This window comes from Theropithecus gelada, chromosome 18 (genome assembly GCF_003255815.1).
Source record: "Theropithecus gelada isolate Dixy chromosome 18, Tgel_1.0, whole genome shotgun sequence".
Lineage (NCBI taxonomy): Eukaryota > Metazoa > Chordata > Mammalia > Primates > Cercopithecidae > Theropithecus > Theropithecus gelada.
In genome coordinates, this window is record NC_037686.1 from 67,568,870 (window position 1) to 67,583,890 (window position 15,021).

Sequence of the window (15,021 nt, forward strand, 5' to 3'; positions counted from 1 at the left end):
TACCATGTTTTTAAGGAAGCTCCATGAAAGCCATTCTTTTTCTCTTTTATGGTCCTTTAAATATTTAATAAAATGACATTTTCTCAAACTCATTTCCTGATTGAAGTGTGTGATGACCTCGGGGCTGTGCATGTTATACTGAGGTATTGCTTCATCCTTCTTACCACCTGGAAGTGAAGACAGGGATTGAAGAACTACAATCATTGTGCTCTTTTGCTCACTGTTAGGGTATCCAAGACGAAAATGAACCAGTCAATTTAGATGTAGACTTCTTTTGAAGTCCTACAATATATTTAATCTGTATGCAAGCTTTGGTGTAGCAAGAGTGCCACTGTAATATGCTTTTTATGCTATGTTTGCATATATATGTAATTCTTAAGTACTTTTTGTACAGATTTCTTGCGGAGAGTCAAGTTTTACTTTTATAATTACCTTTATTTATTTTTTAGGGTTGCTTTTGTGATGAAGAAGCACTTAAATACTCATTTACTAGGCAAGCATGGAGTTGGCACCCCAAAAGAAAGGTAATTTTCTTTTTTTTTTTTCATTGAAAAATACAATTTGATTTTTATTTTAGGCTTTATTTAATGACATGACTTCTAGAATTTTTTTTCACGTCAGTTCATCATGTTTCTATTTGTGGTACTCTTTTGTGGAATATCATATTTTATGCCATCGTTTCACAAAAATTTAACATATTTTAATTAAAACTTGAGTCTAGAAGTAGTTGAAAGCATTTGGAGGACTTTGAATTTGTGAAACAACCTTGAAATACTGGAAGAATTAAATTGGAGGGAATTACCTTCTGAAAATGCATTTGAGTGTGCTAAAACAAATGTGTAAAACTCAACTTTGTTTTATTATATATTCTTATTTTGAGGTTTTAAAATAACAGTTTTGAATTCTTACTGTAGACTTAAAGATTGCTGATATTAAAAAGAAATACATCTTGTGTCATCCCCCAAATAATACTACAGTTGCCATGTCATGAAAAATAACACTACAATTACTATGTCATCAACTGCCAGGTTTTCTTTTTTCTTGCTACTGTATCATAATTAGCTTCATCACATAGACTTAATTATATTAGGTGAACTGAAATATAGCAGTGTCAGCTACCAGGTGAACATGGCTACTTCTGATATTTTAAATCTTTAAAACGTGCAGCTCACTCAAAACTAACGTGAGCACTGGCAGTTTTCTTAAAGTCAGGATAGATTTTCAGCCCCCCTCAGTTTCTCCAAGGTAGGATCCAAAATTCTACAGATACCCTCAGAAATTTTAGTTTTTTAAATACTGTTTTCAAAGGTCAATAGTGGTGCATTTTTTTCAGTTACTCTGAAGCCTGAGGTCTTCAGTCATATTTGTAAATGTTTAATAGTCTTTTTAAAAATATAAAATGCTCTTAGCAGTATTTTCTCTGTTTATGGGAATTTAAGTTGACCTTTCTGTCAGGCGTATTGTTTTCTTTAGTATAGTAGTATGGGCACAGACTGCTACTGAGTCAAAATTTTTGAATCTTGGGATGTCTTCTTTGCACCCATATGTTTGATTTCCTCTTTCTCTCTTTCTCTCTCTCTCTCTCTCTCTCTTTCTTTCTCTCTCTTTCTTTCTTTCCCTGCCTCCCCCTTCCCTTCCCTTCCCTTCCCTTCCCTTCCCTTCCCTTCCCTTCCCTTCCCTTCCCTTCCCTTCCCTTCCCTCCCCTCCCCTCCCCTCTTCCTTCCCTCTTCTTTCTCTCTTCCTTCCCTCTTCCTTCCCTCTTCCTTCCCTTCCCTCTTCCTTCCCTCTTCCTTCCTTTCCTTCCTTCCTTTCCTTCTCTCTTTCCTTTCTTTCCTTTCTTTCTTTTGGTTTGAGATGGAGTCTCACTCTGTCACCCAGGCTGGAGTGCAGTGGCGCATGTTGGCTCACTGCAAGCTCCACCTCCCGGGTTCACACCATTCTCCTGCCTCAGCCTCCCAAGTAGCTGGGACTACAGGCGCCTGCCACCGCGTCTGGCTAATTTTTTGTATTTTTAGTAGAGACGGGGTTTCACCGTGTTGGCCAGGATGGTCTCAATATCCTGACCTCGTGATCAGCCTACCTCCGCCTCGCAAAGTGCTGGGATTACAACCTTGAGCCACCATGCCCAGCCGATTTCCCGATTTCCCGTATCTTTCTTTGTAACATTGTATTTAATAATTGCAGCCAAAATACATGCATTGAATGTGTCAGGGATGGATTATTCTTGAAATTTAAAAGGATGCTATATTTTTAAAAGAATAATTTGGGACATGTCAAAGTTATGTTTCATAAGTGTTGTTTAAGTATGTAGAAACAGAACATATTTGTAATTGCTATGTTTTCATTGCTTTCACATGCATTATCTCAATTAATCCTTCTTTGACCTTATTAGCAGTTCATTATTATTCCAGTTATATAGATCTAAGGACTGAGCCTAGAAAATACAATAATTTATTCAATATCTCATAAATAATAAAGGATGGAAGTGTTACTTTTCTGACTCTGATTTCAAAATAAATTTGAATGAAAGCAGTCGAGATTGTGTAAGTAGTAAAAAGAAAATATTCCCAACTGTATTTTTAAATAGTATACATTTTTAATTTAACTATGTCATTTTGGTTTTTACTTAGAAGTTTTTTAAAAATTGAAGAATTGTTCATATTGTTTCACAGGGAAAAATTGATCTCCCCATATATGTGTGTGTATGTATATATGTTCATGTATTAAACACCTTAAAATACTAGACATACCCTATATATTATAAATTTGAGAACCAAAAATTTATCTATTTATTTACCCTTTTCGTTACATTCCAGGATACTTTTTTTTCTTTTATTTAATATTTATTTCTGTCCTGAATACATAAAGGGAGATTAAAACTGAGGCAGGAGAAAGATTGGATTCCTCCCCTCTGGCACATGGTAAGTTCTTCTCAGGTACTGACACTGTGTTTGTCCTCTCATCAAGAAATGAATCTCAAATGGGAAAGCACACCCACCATGTGGATCGGTACCTTTTAAGTACTCCAAGCAGCAACACTCTTCTAAACCAGACATCTTTTATTGAATTGTTTTTCCTTGTAAAAATTCCTTGAGAGGACTTCTTGTTTTTGACGTCTGCTTATATGGCACTGTTTCCCGTTACAGAGAAATACTACACGGGAATGCCAGGGCCCCAGCAGTAGTATAATTTTCCAGTAGACACCTGTAGCTAGAGCAAATCAAGATTTCAGTGGTGTAATCTAGAGCCAGCAATGCCAGTCTCCTCGTTTCCATTTCCTGCCTGCCTTCTGGTGGTTTTAGGAAGCAAACCCTTCGTCAGCATGCTGAACCATCAGTCTGGGCACAACCGTTCTCTAAATTAAGTTAAACATTTTTCTTACCTATTTAAAGCATTAAAGCCTTGGTTATACTTTTGCAAGCTTGCTGTATTTTAATTTCTCCAGGACAATATAATCAGTTTTTAAAAATGTTTTGAATTTGATTCTCCACTCTAATGCATTGCATATTATAGCAAATAGTAATAGAAGTTAGCTAAATAGGCTGTGACAATTAAATTAATAATGCATTTTGTTTGCAAGTATTTAGGCCTTGTGCTTTGACTGATATATGCAAAAATTATAATTTATTAAAAACAAATCCATATGCTTGTACTATAAAGTTTGATGATCCAATAAATTTTGTCAGCATGACTGTCCTTAGAAACAGAAAACTAAATTATTTCAAATATTTTCTTTGAGACTCTGTGAACACCTGAGTGATGGCTTGTGTAAGATTATACTGTTTTGTTCCTACATCTGCATTAAATTATTTTAGTGTAGTATCCTCCAGTATTTCTGAAATCCTACACACTTAAATTCAAACAATTACATATAACCACATTCAAATCACATTCTAAAATAATAAACTCCAGTTAACTTGCGAGTTCATTTGAAAGTATTCCCTATTTTAAATGAGTAATTCTCTTTGTGGTATAAGGAAGCCAAAGCATCTTTATGACTCTTTGAATTCACTAATAGTGATCTAGAAAACGAGCTTATCTACAATTATCACAATTGGAACAGCCATACTAAGTATATCTTCTGTGAAAGCCAGGTGCAATTACAATGGAAGTGGATGGTATTAGTCGTTCAGTGCTGGAAATCAGCTGGGCTTTGAATGACTGTAAATAGGAGGACAGGGAAATGATTCGTGTAGAGTTTTGCATCTGATCCGTTGCTTTTGTGGTGTCAGAGATGCTGTCAGGACATATCTCCACAGGCAGTGTCTCAAGAAGGCTGATAAACTCAGAAAACTACCAAAGAAGAATTTTAAATTAGATGAGTGTATCATAAAGTATAAGCGTTAAATAATTTCATAACCCAGGAAAAGTACTTGTGTTTTTACTGGTGAATATTCAGATCAGAACCTTACTTATTTCTTCCAGTGCAGCCATTTTTGTTGGCGTCTGTGAAGTTTCCTACCCTCAGTGCACTGTTGTTAGCATAGCTGTTGGGTGTGTTCGGACTACTGGGTTTGGCTCAAGGCTTGTTAGTATTTTTGCTTAGGCTAAGATTTTCTCTGAGGTTCTCCAGATTACTGAGCCCTGAAATTTGTGCTGGCCTCTCCCCTTTTATGATACATTTGGGATTTGGGGTTAGCTGTCTCTCTTTTAGCAGCAACATTGATCTTACTGATGAGTCGAATCTTTACTCCACCTACTGTAATTGTGGGGAGATGTCCCGGAGCCCTGATGCTTGTTCTGATTTCTTTGAAGCCACTATAATAGGACATGGCATTGTGCAGGTCTTTTGGAGACTCTTGGCTCCTTTTTCTCTATTTTCTCAAAAACTTGGATATTTATAAGTTGAAGTGGTATAAAAGCATCATTGCTTTCTATTTTTCCAGCTTAAACAGGAGCATCACCTTTTTTTATGAAACATGAAAATATCTGAAACAGCAGCACCCGCGGAAAAGCGCATGCACCTGGCATGCACATGTCACTCACATGTCACCCACATGGCATACACGGAATGCACATGGCATGCACGTCACTCACATGGCATGCATATGGCACACACGGCACACACATCACTCACATGGCATGCATATGTGACATGTCACGTCACGTCACATGGCAATACATGGCATACACGTCACTTACATGGCACACACGGAACACCCACATGGCGCACATGGCATGTAAAACATGGCACACGGCACGCCATGCACATGACACACATGCCACATGTCACACACGGCACATACATGGCACTCACATGGCACATACATGTCACACGGTGCACACAGCATGTACATGGTATGCACATGTCACTCACATGGCATGCACATGCCACATGGCACACATGCCACGTGGCACGCATGTCACTGCACGCACATCACATGTCACACATGGCACGTACATGTCACACGTCACTCACATTGCACGCATGTCACATGCCACACGGCACATGTCACGTCATATGCCACACATGTCACACACATGGCACACACATGTCACATGGCACACGCGTCATGTCACACACATGGCCTGCACGTCACTCATGGCACACACCACACACACGTCACATGACACGGCACACATCACATGTCACACACTTGTCACTCATGTCATGCACATGGCACATGCCACATGTCACCCACATGGCATACAACGCATGTACATGGCATGCACTTGTCACTCACATGACTTGCATATGGCACACATGGCACACACGTCACTCACATGGCACATATATGTCATGTCACACACGTCACATGTCACACACACGACACATACGTGGCACACACGGCACTCACATAACACTCACATGGCACACACATAGTGTGTGCAGTTGTGAGTGATGCTTCACAGAGTTGTTTAGAAGCTTAGATGCTGTTCTATGAGAAAAACCATGCGTTTATGCAAACCGTGAGGAACTTATTGGGGAACAGATTAAATTTTTTCCTATTAGAAGATATTCTGTTTATCATATATGATTTATCTCCTAAGTCACAGTTGTCACTCTTTTCCACTTTAAAGAAATAACTTCTAAGTTGTTCTTGCTGCATATATTTTATTTTATTAAACGGAAAACAGTTTTCCTCTATGACTCCATAGTGAATTTCTATAAGGTAAACACTGTTTTATCATTGAAATGGGTGATTTATTCTAATGAATGTGTTGTGATAGTGTCTTCTCACTGATATGTTCTTCATGGGTTCCTTCTGGAATATTTTTTGTAAAACTTTTCAGTCACCTGTGTGTCGAGGCTTCAGGCTTCTCCCCTTTACCCACTACTTATTAGTCTTTCCCTTATTTCTTCTTTTCTGTCCATAGTTAGGAATATTTTTTCTTTTTCTTTTGTTTTTCCCATGAGGGCCAATTTAGGAAAAATAAAATGTTTATGGGCTTCTCTCCACCTTAAAAATTATTTACACAAGGAATAATTCTGTTGGGCTAAAGTGGAGGAAAACATGTCAGTTCTTTCCATTCTGGCTTGCTTATTTTGTTGAGTGGGGAAGGGGGTTATATTTTGATGACGTACTGCTTTTACATGAGCTGGGAACTCTTTTTGGGTTTTCATTTTTCCCATCTCTTAACCTGTAAACCGTTAAATATAAATAGTATCTATGATCACATGACCTGGTTTTATTGTAAAAAAGTAGGATTTTTTTGTTTTTTGGAGACAGAGTTTCTCTCTTGTTGCCCAGGCTGGAATGCAGTGGTGTGATCTTGGCTCACTGCGACCTCCACCTCCTGGGTTCAAGTGATTCTCCTGCCTTAGGCTACTGAGTAGCTGGGATTACATGCGCCCACCACCACACCCGGCTCATTTTTTGTATTTTTAGTAGAGACGGGGTTTCATCATGTTGGCCGACTGGTCTTGAACTCGTCACCTCAGGTGATCCACCTGCCTCGGCCACCCAAAGTGCAGGGATTACAGGTGTGAGCCACCATGCCCAGCTGTAAAAGTAAGATTTAATAGTGTGATAGTCCTGCTAGGTAAATTTGTTTTACATGGGAAGATAGCTAGAAGTCTTATCAATTCATCTAAAGCCAAAGTGTTTATTTTTAGAGAATTTCTCTTGTACTGTGTTTGCTGATAAACCAGCAATTTACTAAGGCACATGTGGAGATAGGAGATATGCCCTCGTATCCCACCAAAGTCATCTTGCTGGGATTGGGAAGCATTTCTAAATTCTATGGGTAATTCTGTGGGTAATGTAGATGATCTGTGGTTGCTTCGTCACCAATGTGTTATTACTAGCAATAATATTTTATAACTTCTGCTTTATAAGTTTTGCAGGTAACAGTTAACAAAAGTCAGCATCTGTGCTACAGAATCTCAGGATTGCAGCAGATACTTATGGCTCCTCTGCGGGGTAGAGAGCCCTCTCTTCAAGCTTCTCTCTTCGTTGGGTTCCTCAGCTCTTAGGAAGCAATGTTACTGGCATTCCTGCCTCAGTTACACAGTCAAATGCGACATAAAATATCTGGATTTCATGTGTTTGTCAGTTAATTGACTTTGATGTCATGATTACTTATTTCTTCAATTCATTTCTTAATGTACTTTCAGTTTTAGCTTTCAGTTATTTCCATTGCTAGAGAACTGCTTTTCTTCACTGCCTTGTTTCGTTTTCTTCTTTCTATAAATTGACTATGCTGATTTAGCACAGTTATGACAATGACTTAAATTTAAGACTGTTTTAAGAAGTAACCTTATAAAAGTTATATATTTATTGTAAAGACAGTATTTAGGAGGCTGTTCATGGAAATACAACTTTCTTTTAAGACTCAGAGGAATCATTTCTCTCTGGTCTTTATTCCAGAGAAAGTTGTACTTTTCTCTAACACTCTGTTGGCCTTTGATACTAGCAAATCATGTATATGATTGAGTTTTCCTCTTTATGTTTACTGCTGGGAAGCTCATGGCCAAAATTGTGATCCATCTCTAGTGAGCAGGATGGCCTTAAAGGAATGCATTTTATTTACTACTGTTATTTCCAGTTTTATTTATTTTTTCCTTATGGGAAGTCCCATTTTATTTCAGCAATATATTTTTAAAACCTTCCATAAATCAAAGCTCAGTAATTCAAGGGCAGTTTTGCAATAGAAATTGTGTTTGAGTAAAACCAGTATTTTTCTGGAAGTGCATGTATCTTCAGCCATTTGGTTTTGGGGGCATTGTATTGAGCATCGTGCATCCCTGTGATTAGGTATATTTTCATTGTGCGTGCTGTGGTGCGGGAAACCGCTGTGCGCTTCTGTGTAGTGCTCCAGTGGTGCTTTTTACTTCTCAGAATTATTTATTTAAAAACACGCTTGCTTCTCAAGTTTGCTGAGCAGACCCGGTTAATAAGTACTCCCGAGGAAAGAAGAGGATTCCTTTCCTTTTATACCAGGGTCCTTGCTCTCTAGCTGTATAAAAAATACTGTTTCTTTCAGTATATCTTGGTTGTCTTGGAAAAAAAAAAAAACCACCACCACAGTTTACTACTTTAGTAGAAATTATCATGATAGAGGTAGTGAGTTTTTAAGTGTTAGTTGTGTATGTCACAGAAAGTAGTTTTTGTTTCTTGGTGCTTCTAAGATTCACTCCTTAATTTTAATCTAGGAAGTTTCTGTGTATCCTGGATATTATTTTATTTCTAAAGTAAATATAAAATATGAATATATAAAATAAATAAAATATTATTTTATTAATAAATTTGAATATAATATGATTTTATTCTTTAGGAAATATTGATTATCATATAGTTATTTATAATATGTGACAAATAGAACTATTATTTGTGCTTAAGGGTTTTCGTGAGGGTGAATGATAATGGGGCATCTTGTTTGTTCACCTGTTTATTCTCTCAATAAACATTTACTACTCGGTTGTAAGACTTAAGCGATCTACAGTGTTTGAAGATGACACAGCCTCTGTTCTCACGGACTTTAATCTTGGGGTTGGTGTCACAGGTCAGGAGAGAGAGGCCAGACATACGCAAAAGATAATTTTCGCAGGTGTAGACTGAGGGTGCTGTTCCAGGGAGTGTCTGGGAGAGGCGCTGCTTTAGGATGAGTGGTTCGGAAAGCCCCTCTCGAAGGGTATGTGAAAGGTGGTTAGAGCAGTTCCACCAGAGAGCACATTTCAGGTTGCCTGGAACGGGTGGGAGAGCTTGGTGTGTTTTGTTCCGGGGTGCCTTGAGCTGAGTGGTCTTGCGCACAGGGTTGGGGAGAGCGGTCTGAGGTAAAGAACTAAGATTGCAGACTTGTGTGCGTTGTTTTAGGAAATGCTCACCAGTGAGGGTATTTTATTGGCAGAAGGGGGTTTAGTGGAGAGGAGAATATGGGCATGTCAGGATGAACCTGGGAACTGAGTTGAAATCCAGCTGAACAGGCCATGGCTACTGTGCCAGTCGTCTTTTCCTCTGTCTGTAAGAGAAAGCTGAGAACTCCTTGGAACTGTAACTCTGACATCGTGGAGTGCAGAGCCCAGGGAAGGAGCCTGGGCTGGTGGATTCACAATGTTTCTGTGGCATTCGTCCTGGAACTCCACCTCCTTTTTCCTGGTTTACTGCCTACTGCCTGGTCTCTTCTCTTCCCCAGTCACTAATTTAGTTTCTTCCTCTTCAATTTCATATTGCCGACCAGCCTGCAAATAACCCTTTTAATCCTGTTTTATTCTGTTAAAATCTTTCCCTTACCTTTGTATCTGTGTTGTTTTTTTTTTTCCTCTGTACTTTTGTTCTACCTGTTCTCCAATACACTCATATAACATCCCACCTCTCGTGGTTGCTGGTCCAGATCATGTCTTTATTTCAAGTCCCAGTCTGACGCCCTGGCTGCTGTCTCCTGTGAGTCCTTTTCTTGTTTACTATATCTTTAATTGATTGTCTTTTTCATCACGTTCCTATGGAACATTAGAGAATAAAAGGTAATACATATGTTAATATGTGTTTAGATTAGAAATACCTTTATCTTATTCCTTCCATCTCCCCAAAAAGAAACCAAAATACTGTAATAATACTGCATACATTATAATTATGTTATTCAGTACCAGTTCAGTGAGTTATTAGGCCAGAGATATATGGTTAGTACCCTTATAGTCTTTACTAAAATGGCAATTATTTCATTCTCTTGCCTCTTATATAGAAATAAGATAAAACCGAATTCTGTAGAGATATTGGACTATACCTTTTGTAGTATGAACCTTCCAGTTGCCCTTGTGTGTAATAATACATTGTTGTCTGCTGTGATAAATTAATTTTTAAAGGATTTTTCTTTTCTGCTATCATTTAGTCTAGTAGTTCACTCAGATTTGGGGTACAAGAATATCTGCCTTTTTTAAGTTTTTAAGAATTTAGGTGTTTTTCTTCAGTTGGCATCTAGAATATTTTTGGCCATTATTTCTTTTATTTCACTTAAATTACTTTTAGAACACTGGGGCTTATACAGCTGGACTTTGACTAAAATATGCCTTAAGCTCTTATCTTTAACTCCCAGTCATTGCCAGAATTAAAGAGAACAAAGGCCTATATGTTCACTGCAGTCTTCAGTTATGCCTAATTACTAACTTCGATACAGTTTCATTATACAGTACTGACTTTTTGTGAGCAGTTCTTTATGATGTCTTGGTAGTTGCTTATAAAAGTCCAAATTAAAATTTTTCGTGAGGAATTTTCAGGAAACAGAATCTATCTGAAGTAATTTTTGTCAAGTTGCATCAAAGCAATTTGATCATTTTTATGAGAAACAAGATATTTTTGTTTCATTATGCTATGGTGCTATGATAGGACAAAGGAAGTATTTACATAGGTTATTTCTACAACAGGATTTCCCCCAGTTCTTGGTCCTAGGGCCACTTGCATGATTGATCTATTGTGAGCTTCGAACAAAGGGATCCTCTACTAACACTGTGGTGTTTTCTCACACTTAGTACTCATAGGAGAAAACAAGCAGATGATTGATAATCCCATTATTTGACATCTTGATCTTGTGGTCATCCTCCGGTTCTGCAAGATGTCTGACTGTCATTTCCGTTACTCCTTTCGAGAGCATTAAGGCACTGTTTGATATTTTTAAGATATTGCTATCTCCTCGGGTTGAATCTTATGAACTTGACATTTACTATGCTAAAAACGGTCAAATATTGTTAATTTCATATGAGTCAAACTAATTTTATATAGAAATGTTTCTAGTATATGATGTCTATATAAAGATCTGCTTTTCAGGGAAATAACCCTTTCCATTGAGATTTAATTTAATCCAGGTTTTTATTGTTTTGTGAATAATGATTTCCTAGACATAGCATTGGGCAGTAAGCCTATCGTGGAAGAAGGCTGGTCAAAGTGAGATGAGAAGCAGTGTCACCCTGGTGAAATGTATCAGCTTTTGGTGAACCTGACATGAATTTATCGACACCGTCAGTATTTTCACTCACTGCCGTTCAGAAAGCCATGGCTCCCTGTACTTTATTTTCAAGGCTCAGATTTTTTCTCATTCTGTGGTGCCTTTCCTAGATTCCATTCCAAATAGTCACATCTTACCACTTAGAATGCTGCTTTAGCACCATTCTATTTTGCCTTCCTTTTAAAAAGGCGTTTGTCCTGTCTCCAGACTAGATGGTTAATTTCTTGAGGGCTGGTCTCAGCTTCTCTTTCCTGTCTGTGTGTTGAAGAAGGGGATTCACATTCAGTAAGTACTACTGGATTTAGGATACTAAAATCTTCATTGAGATTTTTCTTTTTCATGATGGTCTTTTACTCAGCCTGTCTAATTTATGATACACAGTCCCAGTAGTATTGCACCTTGCGTAGTTCTATGGAACTTTATATGGCACTGCTACTTACCGAGTCACTCTCAAGTTCATCGTACTTAGAATGAATGTTGTCTGTGATGCTGAGGACAACGTTTCCCCTCCTTGGTTGGCAGATTTTGGTGAAACTAATGTGATTTTATAGTTCTAAAATACAAAAACAATCATACTGTTTAAGTATGGAATTTTATCATTCTAAAGGTACTAATTTTTAAAAAAGACATCCAAGGCATTTTTAATTGTGAAGGTCTAAATAATCTTTGCTTCGTTTTTTCATGCTAATCACACAGAGCAAAGGATTATGGGAAACAGCAGATTCAGCAGAACATGTAGATGAAAGTGTTTATTTAAATTAGACCCAAATTTTCTTTGAAGTTAATTAAAACAATAATTTCTCCTTTCATTGTCACTGTGCATTGCAGTGTTTAGAATGCCTTTTTCTCTTTTCCTGTTTATGATTATGCAATATGGGTATGCCATATATTTTTGGCAACTAGATAGTGGCAGACTTATTTCTGGATAACAAGTCTTCTAAAATTTATGCCTTTTGCCTTTGAAAAAATTATATTGTTAATATGATAAAATATTGAACATCAGGAGAAATTTTAATTAATGGCATGACCCCAATGCTTATTTTTAAAATTAATACTTATAATAATGACAATATATGAGCATATTTCAAAGTTTCAGTGTGTTCAAAAGAATATGAAAATATTCTTCTTCTTTATTTTCAAACTAATTTCTTTATTGTTGGTTTTCTTAGCATTAACTCTTTTTCCTTAGCTGAAACAAAAAACAACTTTAAAACTTACATGGAACATAACTGTGTGAAATCAATAAAAGCCAAGCTGCTATGGTCGAAGCTGGAAGAGGGTCACAAAGACCATGTCAATTGTGGAGCAGTTTCTCCACATCTCACAGAATCTATGAGGCACTTCGTCAGATTAAAGAAAATATCTTTTATATACGCAGCTCTCTTCTCTTATTTATTTGCTATTGACTTCTGTAGATTTAACATCCGTAACATTGTCTATTCCTAAGACATGAAACTTAAATTTCTGTAGATTATTTTGAACGGGCGTGTTCAGAGACCACTGTGACAGAGTTCTTAACTAGTGAGAGAACCCACAGTGTGAATCTCAGTATTGTTTTATTAATTTTTCTTTACTCATTGTATGTTTCTAGAATATCTGAAGAAGCGATTAAAAACAAAACAGTTATGTCAAAAGAATCCAACTGCTGGAGTTGGTGAAGATAAATAATAAAAAGTATTTTGGATATAATCATTGTTAGCTAGAAATACAAGTTTGGCATAAATCGATGTCTGGAGTGTAATATTTCTAGTTTTCAGGTTTGGTGTTAAAGTCACAAGTGTTTATTACTAAATGAATAAGTGTTTATTACTAAATGAATAAATAAGGTAGCTTTGTGACTTGAGGCATGATCATGATTTCCCACATTCATAAATAAGATCCACACCATATGCTTGACGTGTAAACAAAGAAAAAGGGATTTTTGAAATTTTTATTTAGTCCTTTAGTACAAAAACTACCCCATTCAGTAAAGGAGAAAAGTTTGTTTCTTGTTGGATGTTATGAATGTAAAGTGTGACTTTCAGCAAAAATGTAATTTGTTAGAAAATTGTTAGTGTTTATTGTAAGATTTTATCTGAAATAACAGTGGCGAAATAATTTGAGCAGCTATTCAGCTCATTACTATGATGAGAAGAGTTGGATTTGGACATTTTATTTTAGGAAGTATGTTTCTTCCTATAACTTGCAGTTGGCAGAAGAGGGAACATCAACTGACCGTGTTGTCAGGAAGCGTTTTCCTGGGAGGAAAGACCTTCTTAGAGGAGAAGGCCATGAGTCAGCGCGTGCTCTTTGTAGAGGAGAGCAAGCCTTCTCAAATGGGGTGTCTCTCATGGAGGGAGAGCTACCGCCAGGCTTTCAGCCAGCTGACTTGCCCCTCACCTGTTAACCAGGACTTCATCAAGCTGCCACCATCTGAGAAAGAAATGTTGATTAGCGCTGTCTTAGGAAATGGAGACATTTTGGTAGAAAGTTGCCAGCTGCCAGGTGTGACGTTGAGTCCAGAGAAGTTTCTCTCCGAAGCCTCTGGTGTTTGGTTTTCACTGAGCTCTGCTTTAAGGCTGTTTTCCCTCCTTGTGAGAACAGTGGCAGAAGCCTGGGAGATCTGGCTGACCCGCCTTGCCTCGCCACCGTTTGCGTGCTGTCAGCGCCTTCACATGTGTATTCTTCCAGCCAGCTCCATCATCTGCATTGTCTTCATTTTGGTGCCTTAGGTTGATGTTACCCAGTAATGAGGTCCTCAAGACAGGCTGTGGAGTTCCTTTTTCTCTTTAGTGGCATAATTTGTAGCTTTATTAATGATCTTATATTTATAGAATCACTGAGGTTCTAAAGGGGTCACATAATTTTTTTTTTTTTTCCCAAGAAATACTACTTGACCAGCTTTTATGAGGGAAGGTCTATTCTACTGGGCTTTTTAAAGGCCTCTGTTCATATGCCTTGCAAGTGTCATTGGCTTACTTTATTTAATTTGTCCTAACGCTACGTAGCTTATTGCAGAATAACAGAATCATACAGTTTTGGATTTTAAGAGAACCTTTAAATTTCACGGATGTAAAAGTTTCAGAGAGAATTGCCCTAGATAACCTAGGTTATCAAATTTTTGGCAATTAAAAAATGGTCTGTGTCTCCATATTTTGTAATATAACTTCATAACTTCACCATTTTTGGTACAAACGAACTATGATTTCATAGTTCTTTGGTAAAGCTATGCTTTCTCATGAGAGATCTTTTGGTAGAATTGTATACGATGCTTAATAACTTCTCAGCACTTTTAATTTTAGTAATTGGTGGCAAATTATGTGCAACCTAATACATTTATGAAAGTTAAATTTCCTCCCCTTTTAGGATGTTTTTTGATGAAAGAGAATGTATAAAAAATAGATAAGTCTGAATATATTTGTTTAAATGAACAAGAAAATGCTTGTTTTCAGTCTTCAGCTTATTACTGTCAAACTTTTCTAATATGCAATTTTCAGAAGTTACAGACTTTTCCTTTTTTTCTTTCAATTATGGTATCGTTACTGTTAGCATTTGTTGGTATATAAAGTATAAAACAAGACTTTTCTGGAGAATATTATACAAATAGTATAAAAATATTCCAACAAAACAAAGATGAAATATTTTCCATTTATTATGAAGAAA

The 15,021-nt window shown here is 37.1% G+C and overlaps 1 protein-coding gene across 1 annotated transcript in view; it reads left to right on the forward strand.

Annotated features, from left to right (window-relative positions):
- Positions 1 to 15,021, forward strand: part of ZNF407 (zinc finger protein 407) — a 457,556-nt gene that overhangs the window by 170,805 nt on the left and 271,730 nt on the right. The window contains exon 4 of the mRNA XM_025365390.1: positions 450 to 524. Within this exon, the coding sequence (XP_025221175.1) occupies positions 450 to 524 (75 nt within the window). The remainder of the gene's footprint in view (positions 1 to 449; positions 525 to 15,021) is intronic.